At 41.2% G+C, this 24,246-nt stretch overlaps 1 protein-coding gene across 4 annotated transcripts in view; it reads left to right on the forward strand.

Moving 5' to 3' along the window:
* Positions 1–2,193: 2,193 nt before the first annotated feature.
* Positions 2,194–24,246, forward strand: part of Slc39a8 (solute carrier family 39 member 8) — a 53,498-nt gene continuing 31,445 nt past the window's right edge. For 2 of the 4 annotated variants that reach the window (XR_007208969.1, XM_048333436.1), the window contains exons 1-3: positions 2,194–3,510; positions 4,297–4,760; positions 23,804–23,966. Coding sequence is in view for 3 of the 4 variants with exons in the window: in XM_048333436.1 (XP_048189393.1) it covers positions 4,542–4,760; positions 23,804–23,966 (382 nt within the window). In the remaining variant the exon portion in view is untranslated. Of the gene's footprint in view, positions 3,511–3,905; positions 4,082–4,296; positions 4,761–23,803; positions 23,967–24,246 lie in introns of those variants that run through there. The other 2 variants (XM_048333437.1, XM_048333438.1) reach the window with 2 other exon arrangements.

Raw genomic sequence — 24,246 nt, forward strand, 5'->3', positions numbered from 1 at the left:
TTTCCAATCTGGATGATTTTCATGACTCCGCTTGGATTACAGTTACCCACAGTGTTTACCTCCTGCTTAGATACTCTCTTCCCCCCGCCCTCAGTCTGCCATACTGTTGTGCTATGATCTACCCAAGGAGTATAGGTCTACAAGGAAAAGAAAGAGAAGGAAATGGATATGCCAGAGAAAGAGTTACCTATGTTTTCTTTCTGGTTTCTTTATTTGTCCTGCCACAGGGAAATGCATGAATGAGAAAATTTAGAAAAGTGAATTTCCTCCTTATCTGTCATAGTGACAAAAAGATTTGGGTTAAGAAAACATGGAAGCCAGAATGAAAAAGTAAGATTTGACATGAACTAATTTGGCCTTTCAACTGGAGAATTAATTGTTATTTCTCTTCTTAGTGCTTAATATTTTCTGGTAATAGAGGATGGGAATCGGCTTTGTTCTCATAACTCCATGTTGCCTCCCTCTTAGCCCATTGTTTTTATGTATCCAAAGATCCTATATGAAAGACTTACCTCTCCCTTCTAGGCCCATTCTTTCTAAGTATCCAAAGATAGAATGTGAAGGATTGACCCCCACCCTGTTGTCCCAGGCACATGCAGAAGCCAGGCAAAAACCTCAGGTATTTGTGAACCTGCTTGGATATGCAGGCAGGGCAATTCACTTAGGCTCAGTTGTGAACGGTCCTTTGTGGGCCAAACTGAAAAGCTACCAACTTCCTAGACCTAGTGGTCCTTTCATGAACCTTTGCCTCCTCGCTCAGACTCTTTATAAGCCTGGTCCCAAATTCACCCCCTTGCATAACCTTCAAACCTGCAGGAAGGTCTGTGCCCCTAGCTGTTCCTCAATTAACAGTCCTTGCCTGTTAAAGACTGAATTCCTATTCCTTTTCCTTTTTCCTAACAATAGAAGATTTTCAAATTAGACATTTGGAAATTAAAAAAAAAACACTCCACTAGAACAGAATCTTGACCTTTGTATCTCCATTGTTCTATTTTATAGGTAGTGGAATTGAATCCTGGTTAGGTCAACTGATTCCTAGATTTCCCAGGAGGCTGTCAGAAAGACAAAGGGCATCTTGCAAAACTTCTGATCAATATTCTTGGCATATTATTCTTATTGTTAATATCTAAAACCATTTGGTCATTAAGGCAAACTTCCAAGAAAAGTACACTTGCATTTTATCTATTTATTTATTATATATTGGTGCTATTAGAGTTGGAATGTAGGGCCTTGAGCTCGTCAGGAAAGTTCTCTATTACTCTAGCCACACACTTACGGCTTTTAGCTGTTGTTAGTTTTTCAGAGACTCTTGCATTTTTGCCTGGGCTGGCTCTGCCTGCCATCTTCCCACTGTTTCTCAAGTAGCTGGAATTACAGGCTTGTGCTCCCACACCAAACCTGCATTATACCGTATATTTTAAATTAGGAGTCTTTTTCTCTACATTTGTAATACAAAGGCATATTTGGACCCGCAAACTATCTGAGCAGTATTTTTGTTATGGTAATTTATTGGAATGAAACAGCTAGAAATCAGTCTTACTTATTTGGTAGTCAGTAACTTGTTTTGTTTTGTTTTTTGCCAGTTCTGGGCCTTGCACTCAGGGCCTGAGCACTGTCCCTGGCTTCTTTTTGCTCAAGGCTAGCACTCTGCCACTTGAGCCACAGCGCCACTTCTGGCCGTTTTCTATATGTGGTGCTGGGGAATTGAACCCAGGGCTTCATGTATACAAGTCAAACACTCTTGTCACTAGGCCATATCCCCAGCCCCGGTAGTCAGTAACTTGTAAACTCCTGAATATATTCTCTTAACTCTCTCCTTACATTAGTTAACTGCGTTTGAAAAAAAAAATTGCTAAGTAGATTGTTACTCATTTAGTTTATTGTTTTATAGGGCTGATAGAATGGCAATGTAATATATATGCGTTCATATGATTGGTTCATAAGTTTTATTTAAAAATCCACAATATAAAATTAGTATTAGTATTACTATTATTGGGTGTACTAGGGATTGAACTCAGGGCCTCATATACTCCAGGCAGACACTCTATCACTTAAGCCACACCTCCAGCTTCTTTATGTGTTGTTATTTTGGTGATAAAGTCTTTTGGCTGTGATCCTCTTACTTGTGCTTCTCTTGAATGGCAGGAGAGTGTCATTCGTCTTCCTCAGTAGCTGAGATGATGGGTACACTCTAGCATGCCCTGACATTGGTTGAGATGGAGTTTCTTGATTTTTTTTTTCTACACTAGAACTTTGATCACTCAATGTTTCCCTCCCAACCAACAACTAGGATTACAGGTTTAAGCCATCATACTTTTCTTAAAAATCTGTATTCTTGATGCCATCTGCTGAGATTATCAACAGATAATCAACAAGATTCGGATATGGAGCAACTTGCTGGATGGAAGTGAGCTGTTTTAAAGCATTTATTACTTTCCAAAAGTCATCTTGAAATACGAAGGTCCAAAAGAAAGAGGCAACAAGCTGTACTTAAAAATCCAATAAAAGGTGTGAAGAATTGCACCAGCTGAGTGATTTAAAAGCTCAACTGTGACATCAACTAACTTCTGGCCCTTAGGTGACATACTGACCACTTTGAGCCACTGTCATTCTGTAGATTAATGTTAGCAAATGTAGAGATTTGGAAATGGAAAGGATCAGACCCTCAAGATCATTTGGTCCACCTGCCTTCAAGGCGGCATCTTGCTGCCATGTGCTTTTGATGGAGGTGGCCAGGCATTGTTGGTTCCAATCACTTCCAGCCATGGAGAAATCATTATCTCTGTATTAAGACTGTGATGTACTTCTGCATGAATCTCCCCCTTCATATCTGTGGCCCTGGCCAGGCTGCCTTCTGTCCACTGGAGTTAGCAAGTCCTTAAACTGTTCCCCCATGACAGCCCTTCAGCTATGACCACCTAGAGCTCCATTCTCCCCGGTATTCTGTCCTGTCTCCACTTCTGCAGTTCGTTATGTCCCCAGTTTCCTCTAGGGACACTTCGATTTTCTTTGCACTTGCCTGGATTTAGCCTCTCCTTTAAAACTTGCTATTTCAGCACCTGTGCGCTGGCGACTAGCCCTCCGAATGCTTCTTTAGCCATCCAACAGCTAAGCAGTGTTCCACTTTACTTTTGGACAGTCCCATCCACCAGACACAACCTTTGTCCCCAAACACCACATTCACTTTACACAAACTTGTTGACCTCACACCTAAATCAACTTTTCTTAAATCCTCATCTGAACAAATAAACATTCCTTGTGATCGGCGGATATCCCGAAAGGCGTCAGGAAGGGCGGGCTTGGGCAGCGCTGGCTCAGCTAGCCCGCCATCAGGGCCTCTGATTTGATTTCCTCTTTCTCTTCTGAATTTAAGAAGTGAGACAAAAAAGCAATTCCTGTTAATCTCTCCGACAACGCCGGAGGCTCGAGACTCAGGAAGTTGGGTTTCACCCGAGTAACAAAGAAGTGGACCACCCACATCAGGACCTCAGGAGGGCAGGTGGCTTGTAGGTAATCCCCTGGAGAGGGTGGGAGCCCAGGAAGTCCCCCCGCCCCCCGGGACTGGGATGGGGACCGATCACCGCGGCTGTGCGCCCCAGTGTGGACGCGCGCGGGAGCCCAGCCCGGGGGAGTGTGTCACCACGTGCCCCAGGGGCGGGACAGGACCCTTCTCTTATCTGTAAAGGGCGCAAGGCCGGGTCCCTGAGTTTCCCAGGGGAGCAGAGATAAGGGAGAGAGACTGAGAGATCGAGATAGGAAAGAGAGAGGAAGACAGAGAAGAAAGAGAGAGAGAAGGAGAGGAGGGTGGAGGGAAGGGAGAAAGACACACACACACACACACACACACACACACACACACACAGAGAGAGAGAGAGAGAGAGAGAGAGAGAGAGAGAGAGAGAGAGAGAGTCCTTATTCATTTGCCAAGCGCAGCCACAAGATCCCAGAGGGAGGCGAGGGAGGGAGGGCCCTTAGACGCCCAAACTTTGGGACTCCAAAGGTGGGGGTGTCTTCTGTAGCTCCCGGGATCCTTTTAAGTGTGCTGCGGAAGGAATAAAGCACATAAAGACAGGAAGAGGAGGTAGGGCGCTGCGGTCCGTGTGGGGTTCGCTCCTAAAGAGAGGCTCACGTTGGGGTTCAGTATCCGGTAGGAGTTCGGGTCACCCCGGCTCCGGACTCCTGGCCCCGCGCCCGGGTCGGGCGTTGGAGCTTGTGGCCACACAGTGCTCCCGGGGCTGGCCAGTTGGTGGCCGGTGGCCTTTATCTCTGACCCCCCTTTGTCCCCCTTTATCTCAGGCTCTGCAGGAGGTCCCAGGGGCCACGCTGCCTATCGCTCGCTCTGCCGGGGCCGCGCAGCGTCTTCCATGTCCCCGACGTGTCGGGCTGCTAGTCTGCGGAAGGCAGCGGAGGACTTGGGGTGCCCCGTGCCACGCTAACTCAGACGCGCGCCCCCGCGGGCACCGAACGCCCCAACACCTGCGCGGGTCGCCGCGGACGCCAGCTGCGATCGTGCGCCCTCGAGGGGCTGCGGGGAGCCCAGGATGGCTCCGGGCGGGGCAGTGGCCGGGCTCCTGCTGCTGACGGCCACGGGGCTCGGAGGGGCGGCCGAGGGGACCGGGCTGGCGTTCAGCGAGGATGTGCTGAGCTTGTTCGGGGCTAATCGGAGCCTGTCGGCGCCGCAGCTCGGGCTCCTGCTGGAGCAGCTAGGAGCTGCGCCCCACAGGGGCGCCTTGGAGCTGGGCCACCTGCACTTCAACCAGGTAGGACCCGGGGCCCTGCCATTCGCACAAGCTTTGTTACTGATTTATTTCTCCGCAGGGCGGGGGCAGGGATTTCACGAGGGGACGGCGGAACTGATTGCCCCGGGCCGGCCTGGCTCGCCGGGCTGAGGGGCTGGAGGGAAGGGATCGCTGGCCCACCAGCTCGGCACACACAGCCTGTGCTTGAAAGATTTTTTTTAATAATCGAGGGCGGGAAGCTATCTCCACACGCGAACTTTAGGCAGGAAGGGTGTATTGAAATCTTCCCCAGAAAGAGAGCGACTCACTTAACGCCCTGCAAATTCAGAGGAAAGAATAGGTCACCTGCCCCGTTGGGTGGCTGCCCTCTCCCCCCTCCCCCCCCCCCCAAAATAAAGCAGCTCCGGTGTAGAGTACAGGAGGCTCAGAGGGGAAGGGCAGATGGTTCAGAGGAAGGCACTGAGCTCAACGTACGGTGGTGCAGTTAGGGGGAGATGGGGTTCGGAGGGTTAAGTTTCTTGCTATCTGTCAGATCAAATTACCCAATCTAAAAAAACACATACATATCTATGTGTCTGTCTATCTATATTCTACTCATATATTGTACTCTTATTAAGGGCACACACACATATATGGGGATATATATGCGGATATATATATATATATATATATATGCATCTCCTGTATCTTGGTATTAAGGACAGCTTAAAACTACCCAAGAGCAACTGAAACCATTCCGGAGCTGGTGATATCTGGGTTGCATTCCCCAGTACTACAGTATGGGGATAGTGTGTGTGTGTGGGGGGGGGGGGGGATGGGATGGGATGGGATGGGGTAGAAGATGGGGAAAGACTTAAGTTAATTCAAGGCTTCCTCTCAACACCTCCGCTATCCATGTTTGACTGATGACTGACATTGAATAACAGTGAGAATGAGGTTTTTCCTAGACTTTGTTCCTTGAGGGGGGTGCGGGGGAGAGATGGTGTTAGACAAAGTCTTTGTGGCTCCAGATCTTTGGGAAATTCTGTCTAATGATAGTCCACTCTTGGAAACAGTATTTCCCAATGAATCTGATTTGGGGTTATACTCAGGGAAATTTTAATCACGCAAATTCCATCCTAAGAACCTTGCATGTAAGTTGTTATTTGTCTTCATAATTTCTGACCTCAATTAAAGTGTACAAAGACTTCAGAAGTAGAATTTCTGATGCATTGGATATTAGAGGCTACCTCTCCTTGACCTAGAGGGCTTTTACAATTCTTCTTTTGCAGACTTTCCAGTGAACTGTGTGTGTTTGCTATTCTGGCTGGCAGGTCATTCTTCATACTTGAGTAAACATATCTGAGAAATGATATTTGGGGAAAGTAAAATGCTCAGAAATTACCTGGACATTTTAGGAGATAGAGCGCCTACATTTCTAAATGTTACGGGAGTTCTTGTATTGTCTTCTTGCCAAGTAAATGAAAACATCTGCACTCACTCCACTACGTTATGGTAGGTAGAGTCAGTCACATGCTTGGAAATTCTCTTATGGACTTAAGTTGCATATCCCATGCTGGTTCCACTGAAGTGGTATTCTTATCTTGTAGTGTTTGGAGGTGAACTTTAAAGGGGCAAAGACCCTCCAAGCCGTCTTCATAAAGATAGAGGAAAATACACTTAAAATATTTAGGAAGATTTGTTACCCTTGGTAGCACTAATCCTAAATATGATTGTGTAACAGCAGGTAGGATAACATGATAGGTAAATTATATGTGTGCTGACACTTTCTCATTCTTAACTTTGCATCTATAACTATTCTCATTATGATCTCCATGGGCATCAAAAAGAGACGTGAAGAAACCCATAATTATCTTGGAAACAAAGGAAAGTCAAGGAAAGCTCCCTACTTTAATCAGGGATAGCAGCTATTTGAAGTTCTAAGAAGTCTTAATGAAAACAATAATCACTGCATAAATGATGACAAGTGAAATGCTAATCCAGAAGAAGTCATTGATTTACTGGGAATTAATGTAGTTGAGCTAAGGCATTCTTATTGGTTCAAACTTAAAACTGTCAATTTTGAAATGAAATTTAGGGCCTTTGATGTCTTTATACTTGGAAAAACTTTAGCTCCTCACCTTCATGTACATAATGCACAAACCCTTGTGAGAAACTTCATTTAGAAAAGGCTGAGAAGGTAGACTTTGTTTCTATGAAGTAGGAGTTTCTGAAATGTTCTATAGGACCTAGCTACTGAAGACATGATGAAATTTATTAGGTTAGCTTCTCAGGCAATACACTACTTAACTCTGGAAATCTGTTAGATAATTTTGGAAACATTTTCAATTTTGTTTTCAATATTCCTAAATACCTTGTTGCTTTGGGATAACAAAGAAACGGGCTCATGTGAAGACAATACAAAAAATCAATTTATTATTTTCATTCTCATTGCTACTAAAGATTCAAAAAGTTAGGTAGAAGAAGTGACCCAAATAGCGGAAAGAAAGGGAGCTGAGTAGGTCTATGAGTCCTTTTTGCCTGACCTGTCTAAGGAAGTTTCTAGAATACAGCAAAGCTCCTACTGTCAATGGTTAATCCAGCAGATTGAAGGTTATGCTTTTTGTTTGTTCACCTGCTTCTTTCTCATTCCTTTATTTTTTCCTCCTCAAGCAACTTCTTTTCAGGTTCTTTGGCATGGAGACACTGGTTAAATAACCTGATGAGAGGGAAGATCATCATGCTCTAAATGGAAAGCTCCCATTCAGCTATCCTGGATCTCCCAGGAGTCAGGGGCCATGGAAGAAGTAGGGGGCTGGCAGAGAAAGGCACCTCTATTTCCTGTCTTCTTTTGGGCTTCTTTCTACCAACTCTTTTGTGCTATGTAGTATTGTGTAACTCTTTCTTAGTGTCATATCTTTTATAATCCTTTTCTGCTATCACCACGTGCCTGCACCCAGTTTTTAATCCCTTTAAACTTATATTCAGTCTCCTTAAAGCAGTTGAGTATTCTTTCATTCAAAAATCCTCATGAACTGTGGTGCAATGCTAATCTTGAGCCTGGCGTTGGAGGCCCCGCTTTCTTGTGTTGCCCTCCCTCTCCAGGCCCGATAAAGCCACTCTTCTTGCTCAGTCATGTCTGAAGTCGTTATCTTCCTGGACTCTTTCTGCCTCTGACTAGATCAGTCTCTTCCTTGGATCATTCATTCTGTTTGTTTATTGACTGATTCATTTGTGTCACATTGAAAAAATTGGCAACACTTTTATCAAGGGTAAAATTTGACAACTCCATCTCTGAATATAATGTGCCCATTCAACTCTCCCTCATTCCCCAAACACACTTTTTTTAAGAAGCCCAGTTAAACTCTGTGTAAAACTTTCCTGGGCTCGGTACTGGTGAGGTTTACATCTGTAATCCTAGTTATTTAGGGGGCTGAGATACATGGTTCAAAGCGAGCCCAAGCAGGAAAGTCTGTGAGACTCATGCCCAATTAATGCCTCCTCTCCCCTAAAAAAAAGCCAGAAGGGAAGTCTTGCTAAAGTGGTAGAGCACCAGTGTTGAGTGAAAATGCTAAGGGTGTATAGGCCCTGAGTTCAAGCTTCAGTTCTGTAGTACCACAACACACACACACACACACACACACACACACACACACACACACACCTCAAAACAAAAAAAGCTTTTCTGGGACACCACACATAATACTGACTGGTTTCTATAGTTTTTGAATCCTGGAAATATTATACTAGTGAAATGAACTATGTAGGAGTTTTACAAACATTTTGCTCATTTTAAAGTCCAAAAGCAATCGTATCACGTATCTTATTAAAACTATCTAATCCCTTCAAGATAAACTTAAAAGAAGTTTATTTATTTTGTTCAGTGCTGGAAACCAAACGTAGGCCATCTCACTGGGCAAATGGCCTATGTTTGAACTGTACTCTAGTCCTCAAACTTGAAATGCTTTTATATGGCCAAAAGGACATTTTATCACGTGGCCTCTGTATATTTCTCAAGCTTTGTCTTTGCCTTCATTGCATCTGCTAATGCTTAGGTATTACTGTAGACTTTTATTTCTTCTGAGAAATCCTTCTTCTTCTGCCCAAGAGTTCAGTAAAGGTCCCATTGATGTGATCCTTATGTAAACATAAAGTATTGCAATTACATTGCAATATGTATATAATTTTATGTGTTACAGTTTTCTATTTGTGTGGCTGTCCTGTCTACTGATTTTCTCTCTTCCCCAACAGATTTTAAACAAATAGAAGGAAGTGACTTGACGTACTTCTCAAGGGGCTGGTGTTGTGGTTCATCACATATATCAATTAGACATTTTTGTTGTTGCTGTTGTTTGCAGTCAGAGTCTGACCATGTAGTCCAGGCTGGCCTAAGATATGAACCTCTTGCTTCAGCCTCCCCAAAGCTGGAATTATGTGTGTGCTCTCCCATGCTTGGCTTTCCTGAGAAATTTTTTGAATTAACAAACGAAGATTAAGATGAGTAGGATAGTGTGTTTACTCATTTTGAGAGGTTATTGTAAGAGACATTTGCACTCAGCACTATGATGTATAATAAAAGGATGTAAGTCTGGTGAAATAATTACAACCAAAAGTGAGATAGGGTAAAAAAAAAACCCATTGAACCTGACATTGGAGTATAGAATTCTAGAGTGGACAAGCTGGGAGCTAGGAAGGCAGCTGCAGTGGTTTGAAGGAGAGATACTGACTGACCACTTCAATCTGGAGACGGAGATAATGTAGGTGCTTGGGTTCCAGAGTCTTCTGGAAGAACAGGCATGCAGAAGTCCCCAGGCATAAACCTTATCTGCAGTCATCTTTTATTTCACTTGCTTAATTCATTAAGTTATGCAGAGTCTCAGAGAGACAAGAGCATTAGCCATGGAGCTGCACCCCCATCCCTGGCTGCAAGCTTCTGCCTGCAGTGGTCATTTAACTATTGTGAGACACTTTCCTTTGTTATCTTCTGGCCTTATTACACTAGAGAGAGAAGCACTTAGATAACTCCTGACTCATATCAATGGATGGCCAGGCTAGTGACCTATACCAAACAGAAGGGTGTGTGTGTGTGTGTGTGTGTGTGTGTGTGTATGTGTGTGTGTGTGTGTGTGTGTGTGTGTGTGTGTGTGTGTGCAGTCATTGGAAACACATTCTTCTTTTTCTTTAGATTGCTTCTTCTCATCTATTACACTTTTCTCCTGGGGCAAGGGCAGCAGTGCATCTATGACAAGGGAGGTTCTAGGACGCCCTGATGGCAGATGGAGGAGGTAAATAGCATCTGTGCTTTTCTTCTTTCTTTCCACTTTGGGCCTTTTTGTGTTAAGACGTAGGAAGAAGAGCACACCTGCCAGGAATGCCTTCCAACCTGCTTGTTCAGATGAGAAACTGGAAAGGTGACACAGAAAGCTGATGTCATGCTTAGTTTCTTGTCAAGTATTGTCCAAGACAAGGGGCCCATTGTGCTCTATGTGTTACTCTCACATACGTTGATTGTGTACAGTGTGAGAAAATGAGGGACAGTCTTACTTCATTGGACTGAGATGTCAAGAGCTCAGTTTACCTTGATACCAGGAGTGATTTGAATCCTTGCAGGAAAATATATTTTATGTCTAACTACCCAATGTACATCCTTATCTACTCTGATAGAAGTCTCAGGGGCTCTTCAGTGACAACTTATTTTATTTTTTTCCCTTTATTGTCAAAGTGAAGTACAGAAGGGTTACAGTTTCATATGTAAGGCAACGAGTACATTTCTTGTTCAACTTGTTACTTCCTCCCTCATTTTCTCCCCCTCCCGACAACTTATGTTAATTACATTTTATAAGTGGAATGCTCCTCTGATAAAGACACTACTATTGTCTTCATTTTATACGAAAAGAAAATGTGACACATGGAGGTTAAAGAACTAAACCAAGATCATGAAATAAGTAATGGAATCCCAGGCAATCTAAAACACAAGGTCATAGTACGGCCTTTTAGGATTATAGTCTATAAAACTATACTTTCTCTAGCTAAATCAATATCATTTCGTATGTTGAACTATGGACAGAAATTATTAATCATCAATCATTAATTATCAATCATTAATCTGCCTTCATTGCTGAGTCACATTAAAGGAATGGTTCTGGAGCTACAAGGATTAGAGTATCCTCAGAGGCCTTTTAATATAAATAGGAAATAAGATGGAAACTTGTAAGGAGTAAATATATGAGTCAAACCTACAGTGGTTAAGTAATCAGCAACGCAAGCACATAACACATATTAGGAGTCTATATATAATTACCAAAGAATAATAGATACACTGGGTATGATGGTGCAGGTCTATATATAATTTCAGTATTTGTAATCCCACTACTCAGAAAACTAAGGCAGGAGGATCACAAAGTTGAGGCCAACCCCAGCTACCTAGCAAGACCCAGCCTCATGAACAAAGGAAGAAATAACAAAAGGAATATTAGTTAATAGGTACTATTAGCTTATACTGGAGAAGGATCCCTTTGGTTTGGAAAGGCTTCAGGAAAGTCTATAACAGTCAATTCTGACTCTCTGGTTTGTTTTGTCTCGTATATGCTAATTGAGTGTCTGCTTGTAACAAATGTGTCTGTACTATTCCTGTTGGCCTGGATTTTCCCCTGAGTTATATGAATTCTTACTGATTGCTGATTGTTTTAGACCTGGAGCTTGAAATGATTTCACTGTCGCCGAGTTTCTTTTGTTCATGGCAAGTGCTCTACCACTTGAGCCACTACACTACTTCTCGCTTTTTCTGAGTAGTTTATAAGAGTCTTATGGACTTTTCTGCCCTAAGCTGGCTTCGAACCACAATCCTCAGATCCCAGACTCCTGAGTAGTAAGGATTATAGGTAAGAGCCACCAGTGCCCATGAATTCTCTCTCTCTCTTTTTTTTTTTTTTTTTTTGCCAGTCCTGGGCCTTGGACTCAGGGCCTGATCACTGTCCCTGGCTTCTTTTTGCTCAAGGCTAGCACTCTGCCACTTGAGCCACAGCGCCGCTTCTGGCCGTTTTCTGTATATGTGGTGCTGGGGAATCTAACCTAGGGCCTAGTGTATCCGAGGCAGGCACTCTTGCCACTAGGCTATATTCCCAGCCCCCATGAATTCTCTTGATGAATTTTTCTCTGAGACTTTTTTTTTTTGGGGGGGGGGCGCAGTCCTGAGGCTTAAACACTTGGCCTGGGCACTGTCTCTGAGCTCCTTTTGCTCAAGGTTACCACTCTACCACTTCAGCCACCAAGCCACTTCCAACTTTTTCTGTGATTTAATTGACAATAAGAGGCGCACAGACTTTCCTGCCTGGGCTGGCTTTGAACCTCAGCCTCCTGAGTAGATAGTATTGCAGGCATGAGCCACTGGTGCCTGGCTGGAGACAACATTCTGAGCAATAATATTTCTATCTTCTATAGAGAGACTTCTAGGATGAGAGAAACTTCTATGTCTAGTCCATGTTCACTTTGATTCTAGAGAGGTTGTACTAGTAAGCCCTTCAGAAGATTCTAGTGGAAATCTTCCCTTATCTCACAGGGTCCCATCTGCTCAACAATGGAGCGACATAGGTGCTGGGGAATGAGTTGAAGCAGGGAGAGTTGGGAGCAGGACATTTGAACAGAATCAGGAGCTCTAAATACAGGCAAAACGTTGCCAACAGGTGGTTTGTTCGAATCTTTTCACACAGTTACCAGGAGAGGAAGAGCTAAGCTCCTTTCTTTAATTAAAAAAATCTTGACTTCTCTTGTGGACTGGTGGGTGGCGATTTGTATATGTTGGCCTTTCTATAGTTCATGCTGTGTTCCTGTTTCCTTATCATAACCATCTTGGGAAATACTGAATGGCAGAGACTCAGTTTCCTCTCCATCTCACCCATGTGTTGCAACTGTGACCGTACTCTTAGTATCTTCTGTAAATTTAATGCATTTGGAATTTTCTCTATGTTTCTTTTGTTGGTAGTAGAATTTGGGGAGAAAAGTGGAAATGGAAAATATAACTGTAAAGTGAGAAGAATTAATATTTATGAAGGAAAAGAAAAAGTATTCTCAAGTGAGGTATCTCTATGTGTTTGGAGACAAGAGTATAGGGGTTAAGTTATGGGCAGGATGGTGTTTTGTCAAGAGAAACACAAATTACTAAGTACAAATAACTAGACAAATATGTATGATGTACCTTACTTAAAAAGATACATTGCCACTGTTACTATTATATCAATGTTACTAAAGTCCAGACTGTCTAAAAATATATCATGTTCAGAAGATTTCCATTTCCAATCCCGGATATTTGATTCTTGTTTGTAATCAAAACTAATTTATTCTCAAACTATTGCCAGTTGTTAGTTTCAGTAGCCAAACGGGGTTTGCTGAGTTAATTTTTCCTTTTTTCACTTATAAAGAAGTGAAACCATCATGAATCATCTTTGCGATGACAGGATTTGAGGGAGGAGAAAACCTTCAGAATGCAGCTTTGTGTTATCTGGTTTCTGTCTCTTTCCAAAGAGCCATGGTTACTTTCCTTGGCTTGAAGTTGAAGAATAAGATGGGTGAATTTAGGTCAGATGGATTAATCTGATAGGTGGCTTTATACCTTTTAATATGAAATATTTAGCACTTTGGCTTTCATACTTAAAAAAATAATGAACTCAATAGTTGGGGAAAAGTCTGGAAAAAGCTTTGGAAACTTTATTGAAAATATCTACATTTTTCCTCCTTTTATTTAGTGAGTTTCTTAAAACTCTACCATTTTAGAGTCATAATGATGAGTGTGACATTCACCTGGGAGAAAATTTTTATTCTATTAGCTTATTTAAGCTAATATTTAACCTATTAGCTTATTTAAGCTCTAGACAAGTGGCTTGCCTTTCTAATTCTTAGATCTTACATCTATGAATCAAAATGAATGAGTTGTTCTTATAGGTTGGTGTGTGAACTGACCTAAGAAGAGTCATATTTGCTGGAGATGGTGGCTCACACCTGTAATCCTAGCTACTCAGGAGGTTGAGATCTGAGGATTACTGTGGGAAGACTGGGCAGGAAAGTCCTTGAGACACTTATCTCCAATTAACTACCAAAAGGCTAGAAGTGGAGCTGTGGCTCAAGTGATAGAGTTCATGTCTTAAGCCATAAAGTTCAGGGACACACCCAGACCCTGAGAGCAAACCCAAGGACAGAGAGAGAGAGAGAGAGAGAGAGAGAGAGAGAGAGAGAGAGAGAGAGAGAGAGAGAGAGAGATCATATTTAAGGTGCATTTGCTGTGTTTCAGGTGCTTATAGATTTAGTGAGTTATATGTACTCAAAAAAATGGAACTGTTCCCCCATTGTATTTGTATAATAAATAATAAAAAGACAATGAATGTAAAGTAGTATTCTGCCTGGCTTAAATTATATGCTCATTATGTAGTTATTGTCATCATAATACTGCATATAGGTATAGTATCCTTAACAAAATAGACTTTCATTAGAGGTGTGAATACCTTAAGGCTAGTCAATTTTCCAAAGTAAGAAAAACATCACAAAAAAGCAACAATTGATGAGGTAAACATTCAGGGAGATATAAGTCAGTCCTGTAGCTTTGTTTATCCATCTTTGTTTCTATGGTGACTCTCACTTTAAGGAAAGCTTTAACTGTTTGCCTCCACTTCCTTTTTGTCAAATACAATAAAATCCCAAAGACATAAATCTTACATATACGGACTAATAATATAATTTAAATATTTGAATGTACATTGAAAAGATTCCTTTTTCTACAGACTTCCAAGGCTATACTTAGGAGCTAGCTGTGTTTTATTAGTTCTTTTCAAAGTTTGCACCCTTACTAAGGTGTAGTTAGTTGGGAGTCCAGATTCTGTAGTTAGAAACTGATAGAACTGTGTCCTAAACTTAGATCTACTTGTAAATGGATATACTCCTCTATATATGATTTTTGCAAGCTGAAATAATCTAGGATCCTTTCTGTTCAGTTGAATTTTGGTAGTTGGGAAACACTTGTAAATAACAAGAAATATTTGGTCTACCTGAAAAGAAAATGGAGAGATAGGGGTTTTTCAAAGCATGGAGAGAAAGAAAGCCCAAGCTCTAGAGAGAAGATGGCCAGATCATTACATTGATTCCCAGTTGCTCATCAGATCCTGCTTCAGTAGAAATTGATGACCTGTGATACATAAAACACAGACTATTTGTTAAAGGATACTGGTTTTCACTTGTACTGGGTAGTCAGGTTGATATTTGAAAACATGACACACTGCGGTCTGCTTTTCTTTTCCTTTTTTTCTTTTCTTTTTGGAAGCAGTGCTTTCAGGATGTAAGTGTATTTTTTGGCTACTTCACCTGCCTGCATGAAGATGAAAAGCTAGGTAGCGGCCCCTGTTTCTAATCTTGGCGTGAGTGCCATTGAAGTAAATCGGTGCATAGCACCTTAGTTCCGAGGATTCTATGAGGAACAATAGCTAAGGATCCCTCAAGTGCTTCTTATGTGCCAGGCATTGTGCACGCACTTCCCAAGCCTCCATCCCTTACATCTCTTAATCCCACAGGGGGAGGAAACATTCCAATTTTAAGTCCTCCCTTCATTGTCCCCTTGTGTGAGTTTTAAGCAGGTGCGAATCCTCTTAGCATGCCAGCATGGTCTTCTCTCTTGTATATAGACCATGGAAATGGGTGAGTACTTACTTCAGTTTCCTCACCCCCCGCCCCACGTCACTCCTCTAACATTGTGCTTGGGTTTCTCCCACCATTTCCTTGCAATCATTTCACACAAGGTCACCCAGACCTCATTGTTAAACACAATGAATACTTCGTGTGCCTTACCTCCCTGTAAGTTTCAATGGTGTTGATTATATCCTACTTAAAACATAACTTTTTCTTTTTTCTTCTTTTTTTTTTTAACTTGCAGCTGTGTCAGATGTACTTTGTTTATTTCTCTGGCTGCTTGTTTTCAATCTCAATTTCCTTTTGTTCATTCTTTAAGATGCAGCGTGCCCCCAGGGTTCCTTCTCAAGTTCACTTGCTTTCCACCATACGTGCTGGGTCTGATGTCAGTCAGTTCTACATTTGTAGTCACTTTCTGCACGGAGTAGCTTGGATTGGATGTTCTTGTAATTTAGCTGTAGACATCCAGAGCTGATTGACAGCTAACTCTGACCCCTCCCAAACTCAGCAAGTCAATGCTTACCTCAAATCAATGAACTCTTCAGCAAAACCTGGCTATCCTGTTTTGCCTAGCTCAGTAACTCTCTTTGCTGTCATAATTAAGCTGAGGAACTAGATGTTGTTTCCCTATCGCTCTATCTTCCTCCTCTTCCCCAAATTCTTCCCATTTCTCTTTTCTGTATCAAATGGACATATCCCTCATCACATTAGTCTCTAAATATCTTCAATTTAATCTCTTTGAATACCAGTGATCTCTTGTGTAATGAAGTAGATTTTACCTACTTATAGTGAAGATGAAATCAGATACGTATCTACTCATTCTGTTGGGTGCCTGGCCTGCTGTAGGTTCTCAGTAAGTCCCCCTCATGGGACTGTTCCCACCTCTTCCTCATTGCTGTCAAGCTTATGTGTAAATATGAGCATATCACCATTTTCAATTAGCTTAACAATATACTTAATGCATTCTTACTTCCTAGTATTTATGGTTCTGTGGTTATCTGCTTCAATTTCCATATTTCTTCAATCTTTTTTGTCCCTCCCCCTTCCAGCTAGCACTTAAAAGACCATACTCCATTTACTTATTTATTTTATTTATTTATTAACTTAAATTTTACGTAAAGGTAATGTACAGCGGGGTTACAGGTACACAAGTAAAGTAACGAGTACATTTCTTTTTGAACAGTGTTACCCTTCTCTCATTTCTCCCATCTCCCTACTCTACCAGTATGTATGATTTTATACAAACCCTGTCAGTGTCTGAAAGATCTGTGATATGAGACTCTGTCATGAGGGGTGCGGTCCCCTTCTATGCTCACCCAAATGTGTAATGTTGAACATAGTGTTGGTACTCAAGAAATATTTGGTGAATGAAAGAATGCTGGATTGATAAATAACTTCAATTTCCTCCTTCTCTTTCTCCTCCTCCTCCTCATCCTTGTGCTCCTTCTTTTTCTTCTCCTCCTCCTCTTTTAGTTAATAATGTTTTTAATCTGCTCTTGAGAAAGAATTTTGAATGAGTATATATGTGTTTATGTGAATATATGAGCCTGCATGTTTATGTAAGTATGTCTGTGTATGTATATGAGGATGTATGTGAGGATGTATGTATGTGAGGATGTATGTATGTATTTGTGTGTGAGTTTATATGTGAATATGTATGAGTGTGTAGGTTGTCATAAGGATCATAAGGAAATTTGATTGCAAGATACAGAGAAGCCACATTTTGAGAGATTGAATTGGGAGTCTTTATTAGAAAGCTGGTGACTGTGAGCCAAGGTATGTCCCCCCCAAAACTTGTAGCCTTGAATACAATTAATACTGTACTGAGCCATGAGAGAAGTAAAGAGAGAGCAGAAAAACAATCTTAATGAACCAGATAAACTCTAATGGAGAGCTGAAGAGGGATGCTGTAGTGACCTGAGGAGAGCCAGGAGACATGAGACACGGTTTCAAATGGTGATGGGGCCTAAATATGGTCATTGTCATGGGACATGGTCACAGGGAGCTCCAGAGCTCCGAGAGTCTCTTGCATTCATGGAACAGGTCTAGTAGGTCCAGGATGATTACCCATGTTCTCACCTATCTGCTTCTAGGAATTCAGGCTATGCCTGTCATCTGAGCGCGCAGAGGGATTTCATCTCTAAGAGTTTTGGAAATTACCCATCATCCACCAAGATGCCAATATGGCACAGCATCCATAATCCAGCATCCATACTTCCAGGCGATGTATGTGTGTTTGTGTGTGTGTGTGTGTGCGTGTGTGCGCGCGCATGCAGGTTACTGGTAGGAATACTGGTAGGCCTTACTAAGAAGCATACGAAAAACTAGAAGGATTAATTTCAGAGAAACAGAAATTGCAATCATTCAATCAGCTACATTTTCAGTGTAGAGGTCATTTTTCTAGAGTCTTCTTTGTTGAAACCTCAGAAAGTCCAGTCTTTCTTTTTTTCTTGATGAAACAGTAAACTTTGCATAAACTTTGAAGAAGCTTCAGAAGTCAAATCTTCAGGAGGAGCTTGGCAGAGGATGATTCATCTTATACTTAGGCAAAAAGTGAAATTCCAGTTTGTTGTAATTATTGCTGCAATAAAAAGTCTAGAAGAGATTTCCTGCCAATCCTACTTCGAATGCTTCTGTCAGGAGTGTGGAGCAAGCAACCACCAACTTCTGCTGGGTGTGGTAGTGCATGCTTATTCTCCCAGCTAGCTTCAGCTACATACTGAGAACCTGTGTAAAAAAGACCCAGGCTGGGTTGCACGTTGGTAAAGTTCTTCCCTAGCATGCACCAGGCCCTGGGTAGGGTCACCAGCACTGGAAAAAAACATTAACAACATGACATTGCTCATGGGCCCCTGAAGACATAAAATAATAGGGCTAGTCACTTATTTCTGCAATCAAAAATGACCTCACAGTTGTTAAAAATCAAACTATCATTTAAAGTAATTTACATTGTTCTTTAGATCTTGGCAATTTTCCTTTATTTATTTTTTTCACTGATGATACTGGGGCTTGAACTCAAGGCCTGGATACTACTCCTTAGCTTTTTTGGTGTTCTTTCACTTGAGACACAGCTCCACTTCTAGCTTTTTGCTGGTTCAAACAGTACAAGAAATGTATCCAATGCCCAACGTATGATACTGTAACCTCTCTGTACGTCAGTTTGATAATAAAAATTTGAGAAAAAATTAAAAAAAAAAAAAAGAATCTCAGGGACTTTCTTGCTTTGCCTGGCTTTGAACCATGTCCTTCAGCAATCAGCCTCCTGAATAGCTACTATTACAGGTGTGAGCTATTGGGGCCCAATTGAGTCACCTTATATGAAACACTCTTTCTGCACTTCATTTCTTTGCTTTCTCTTAATTTTGCTTAACAAAGGCATTATGATTCCAAAAGATATTTTGTGAAACCAATTACTTCCTCATTCATTTATTCACCCCATCTTTACTGAACTCTAGGGTGTGCCTGGCAGATGGTCTTAGTGGGATGTGTATTGGTACACAGTAAGGCAATACGAGCTCAAGGGTTCTGGAAGCCTCTTTCCAATTAAATAATCTTTTGGACCTTCACCTTTTCCTTCCCTAGATTCATTTCAGTCAGTCTGGGGCCCTGTTATCCTGGTGTCACAGTTGTGTAGTTACGTAATGGTAGCTCTGGTGGATCAATCAACAAGCTGGCCTCAGGTGGAGCTGCACAAATACTGTCTCAGTTTAACATAGCAATAAGGAAACATAGCATCTAGGTGGCGAAGGTGTCTTGGGTGTGTTCTCAGAGTTCCCAGTAGTGTCAGTGCTAGGTTCTGGGACTTTGGCTCCTGTTACTTGATTGTAGATTTGGGGCTCTTTCAAGTTTCCTGTTTGAGGCATTGTCAGGGGTGTTTACTGGGGGCAAAGAAAGCATGACCATCTCTTATTTCCTCCTTATTCTCACCATCCTGGGAAAGCTTGGTTGAGATTTTGATTGGAGGGTTGTTTATGAGGTTTGTTTCTCTCTCTGGGTAGGATCCTAAATAATGGAAGAGTAATTTAACTTTATGACTCAGGTGACTGATCGGTGCTATAAAATACCCTCCGTCATGGTATGATTTCTCTTTTTATTATTTGAGTTATTGGCAGTGTTTACTCAAGACAGTAGCAGTCTGTATTGGCTTAAGAATCAGAAGACAGGCGAAAACATAGGTTTATATTTTGTTTTTAACACTTATAAACTGATCTTGGAGAATTTACTTTTCTAATACATGGCTTCTTCATCTTTCACTTTTTCTTTTGTGTCAGTCTTGGGGAATGAACTCAAGGCCTCGGTAATGCCCTGAGCTTTTTTACTCAAGGTTAGCATTCTACCATTTGCCAAAGAGGTCCACTTTGGGCTTTCTGGTGGTTCATTGGATGTAAGAGTCTTACAGATTTTCCTTTCTAAGCTGGCTTCAAACCTTGACCCTCAGATCTCAGCCTTCTGAGTAGCTAGGATTACAGCCACAAGACACTGATGCTTAGAGGGAACCGTGTTTTATTCTCAGCCCTTGCTCACTGAAGGATGTTACTGTTTGGGTACTGAATAATAAATGGGATAGAGGATGGAATGGGGGAAAAATGCTAAGTGAGAAGAGAACAGATGGAGAATGAAGGCAGGTTTGTATTAAATCTCTCCACTGTGGCATCTCTGCAAAGAACTGGAGACTGTCCTTCTGAGCATGGGAAGGGCTCCATTGCAGGTCCAAACATGGCAAAAAGAAGACACAACAGCTGAATCAGCGGTGGCAGAGCAGGGAAGGGTACAGAAATTGCAAAAAGAAAAGATGTTAGTTCTTGCTGACATGGATTCTAACCCCGGCTTTGTCTCTAGCTTCCTCTGAAGTTTGTAAAGCTCAGTTACTTTATTACCTAGCAAAACAAACTGAACTTCATGTTTCCTTCTAATTTTGATTGCCCATGGGCCTAAGTGCATTATACAAGTTTCTTTCATTCTCTGTCTTTACCAGCCACACCCAGCAGGGTCTTATGTGAACTTCTCAGCTTCTCCCAGAGTCCCAAACCATGGCACAATTTGACCCATCCCTCCCCTGAGTACTGGGAAAAAATCCCAATTATTGAAGAGTAGGCAAACTTATCTTCCCACCTTGTCAGGTTAGGGATGTAACATTTATTTAAAATGGCTTTTCAACAATTATTTTATTTACTAATCAGAACACTTATTATGATCCTTAGTCACTTAAGCTGGCTAAAAGTTTTACACAAATGCTTCTCAGATCATGGAGATTATAAGCGTTCTCATAGCACAATATCATATTACCTGATTTTCCTCCTGTCTCTTCCTTTTCCTCATCGTCATCCTTTTCTTCCTCTGCTTCCTCCTCTTGCCTCTCACTCCACCACACCCATACTGGGCTGGAATTCAGGGCCTGGGCATTGTCCCTTTGTTTTTTCTTTTCAAGAATGTCATTCTACCACTTGAACCACAGCTCTACCTGGCATTTTGCTGGTTAATCAGAAGGAAGAGTCTCATTGACTTTCTTGACTGGGATAGCTTTGGATCTGGACCTCAGATTTTAGCCTCCTGAGTGGCTAGGATTACTGTTTCCTTTTTCTAACTGTATATAAGAGTGGACAATTAGGGCATCTTCAAAGACTGTGCATGAAGACTCTCGCCCTGTGTTCACAGTAAGTGATCCCCATTGTTTGCAGTGCAATCCATTGTGCAGGTGTATTACTCATAGAACAGAAGCTAAAGGTTGATTAGGCAATATTTACACTATTATGTGTGACAGATATAGTCTTAGAGTTTCTATTTTGCTTCATTGAGAAATTCTGTTTCTTGCAAGTGGACTTCCCAACCCAGCAATCTGTCACAATTTGTGTCTGAGAAAAAACAAAGAGTTAGCAAGTTTTAGGAAATCTTATGATGTCAGTTAGGAGAAGTATTTGGAGATTATCTATAGGCAGCTTCCTCCTTTCCTCCAATTTCATGGTTGGAGGAACTTCAAGTCCAAATTGGTTAGGACTTCTTTGAAGGGACAAACTGCTTTGTGTTTGTGTTAATATACCTATTACTACCCAGAAGCCCAGGGGGGCTGGCTGAACTACCTGGGCTCTGTGAAGGCTGGGACTAGCAAATACACTTTTGGGTATTGTCATGGTGACAAACTATATCCACTTTCTCTTCTGTTTTCTCTGACTGGTAGTTTAGCATCCTGTAATTCCACCACAAGGCAGACAGAAGGACACAAAGTTTATGTCACTATCAAAGGCTGCACACATCCCTAAAACCAGAGGAGAGATTGGGCTAAATAAGAGAATAAGGAACAGTTTTACATGCACATTTAGACTCTGAAAAATAATCCCCTAATGTTCACTTTGTGTAAAGTAATTATAATCTTGCCTTTGACTTTTACATACATCTATCTTGGCGTATTTGGTGATTTTTTTCAATTGTTTTCTTTACAAACAATAGTGACCTTGTACCAAAATATGACATTTGAAATTTTATTGTTTCTGCTGTGAAAGGTATCAAAACATCTTTTGATCACCTATTTAACACCAACTTTTGAGTTCTCACTGTGATTTATAGATGTATTCATTTATGCTGCCATAATAAAATACCATAGGTGGGGTAATGTTAACTAACAAAAATTCATTTTTTCACAGTTTTAAGACTAGAATTTCAAGACTAAGGTGCTGAATATAAACTGAATTATTTACCAAAGACACAATTTCCAAATGCCATCACATTGGAAATTAAGGGTGCAATATGTAAATATTGAAGGGTACACTTCAGATTGTAGTACACAGTTAAGGTTTTGGTAGGGCTTTAGAACTTTTTCCAGTTGCACTTATCTTTGTTAATTAATAAAGATATCAAGGTATATTTTAGTATGATAAGATAAAGTGGGTGTAGAAATAGAAAAAAAAGAAAGAAATATTTCTTACTTCTCATGCAGGATATGGGAACCAGAACCACCCTAATTGTATGTATGTATGTATGTATGTATGTATGTATGTATGTATGAATGTATGTATTTCATTGGTATTGGGGCTTGAACTCAGGGCCTGGGTGTGGTTCCTGCGCCAAGGCTCACAGTACTTAACCACTTTGAGTCACAGCACCACTTAAAGTTTTCCGGTGGTTGATTGGAGCTAAGAATATAACAAATTTTCCTCCCTGGGCTGGCTTTGAACCATGATCCTCAGATCTCAGCCTCTGGAGTAGCTAGGATTACAGGTATGACCCATCACTGCCTGGCATCTTAACTCTATTTATTAAGGACAGACTTTTCTTTGAATACATGGATATTTCTCACAGTCTGATATTTGTTAGCACTTAATTTATTTTATATTCTGTGTGTGTGTGTGTGTGTGTGTGTGTGTGTGTGTGTGTGTGTGTGTGTGTGGTGGTGGTGGTACTGGTGCTGGAGAGCTTTCCACATTTCCTTAGCTATTTCTTTCAAGACTGGCACTCTACAACTTGAGTCGTACCTTCACTGCCATGGACACCCGGAACTTTTCTCTTCTTCCTGTTCTTCCTCCTTCCTCCTCCTTCTCTTTCTCCGCCTCCTCCTCCTTCTTCCTTCTCCTCCTCCTTCTTTTTGGTAGGTCTGGGGCTTAAATCCAAGGCCTGGGCTCTGTCCCTTAGCTTCTTGTGCTCAAGGCTAGTGCTCTACCACTTGAGCCACAGCTCCATTTTTGGCTTCTTTAGTAGTTTATTGGAGATAAGAATCTCATGGAGGTTCTTGCTTAGGCTGGCTTCGAATTACAATCCTCAGACCTCAGCATTTGGAGTAGCTAGTTTTACAAGCTTGAGCTACTGGTGCCTGGCTTCATGTTCTTCTTAATAAATTCAAGTGTGAAAAGATAGTTACCAGTTTAAATGTGCCTGAGAATAGAATGTACCTTTGAAAATTTTTATATAGATTTCTTTTTACAAGTACAGATTCTACTCTTTATTCAGAGTTAGTGAATTTCTAAACATCTCACAATCATTAAGAATATAGATTTTAGTAAGTAAAAGTTTGTGCTGAAGAATATTTTAAAACAGTTAATATTCATTTTTTTCAAATTTTTATTATCAAACTGATGTACAGAGAGGTTATAGTTTCATACATTAGGCATTGGATAACAGTTTATATTCATTGGAATTATTATTGCTGTGTAGACGAGGGATAAATTTCCTAACTATGAAGCTATAAGAAGCAGGTGTTTGTCTATAAAAATGATAAAGAGAATTATTTTGCCTGCTGGAGTTTGCCTTGTTTTTTAGGTTTATAGAGGTGTCTCTATCTTGGGAGCTCTTACATTTCTGTAGTGGGCTTTGATGTAGAGTTGGTACCATGAAGTACTCTATGAAATACTAGGTGTCTGTAGATGGTCTTTGTTGCATTCTGTTACCATATTAATGTGTGTGTCACCATGGTGTTGGTTATGTTTCAGTGTTTATCTGCAGAAGAGATCTTTTCTCTTCATGGCTTTTCAAACACCACCCCAATCACCAGCTCAAACTTCTCAGCCATCTGCCCAGCAGTATTGCAGCAGTTGAATTTCCACCCCTGTGATGCTAGGCTCAAGGGGAAAACCAAACCAAGCCTTTCAGAAGGTATGTACAGCAGAAGGGTTTTTGCTTTTTTACTTGAAAAGTCTAAGAGCCAGGAGGCTATGAAGTTCATACTCCTCTTTCTCTGCATTATGCTTTCAATTAATTAACCAACAAAGAACCTCTTGGTAAAATATTTATACTCTGAAAGTATGTAAAATAAAAATAATAGGAATTCACTTAAGCTTTATAAATAATACACTTGTACTTGTAGACTCAAAATTTTACTTAGGTTCAAGCTCTAAGGCCGACACAGAAGAAAAAAAATAATGTTTTATTTAGT

Source organism: Perognathus longimembris, chromosome 24 (assembly GCF_023159225.1).
Source record: "Perognathus longimembris pacificus isolate PPM17 chromosome 24, ASM2315922v1, whole genome shotgun sequence".
NCBI lineage: Eukaryota > Metazoa > Chordata > Mammalia > Rodentia > Heteromyidae > Perognathus > Perognathus longimembris.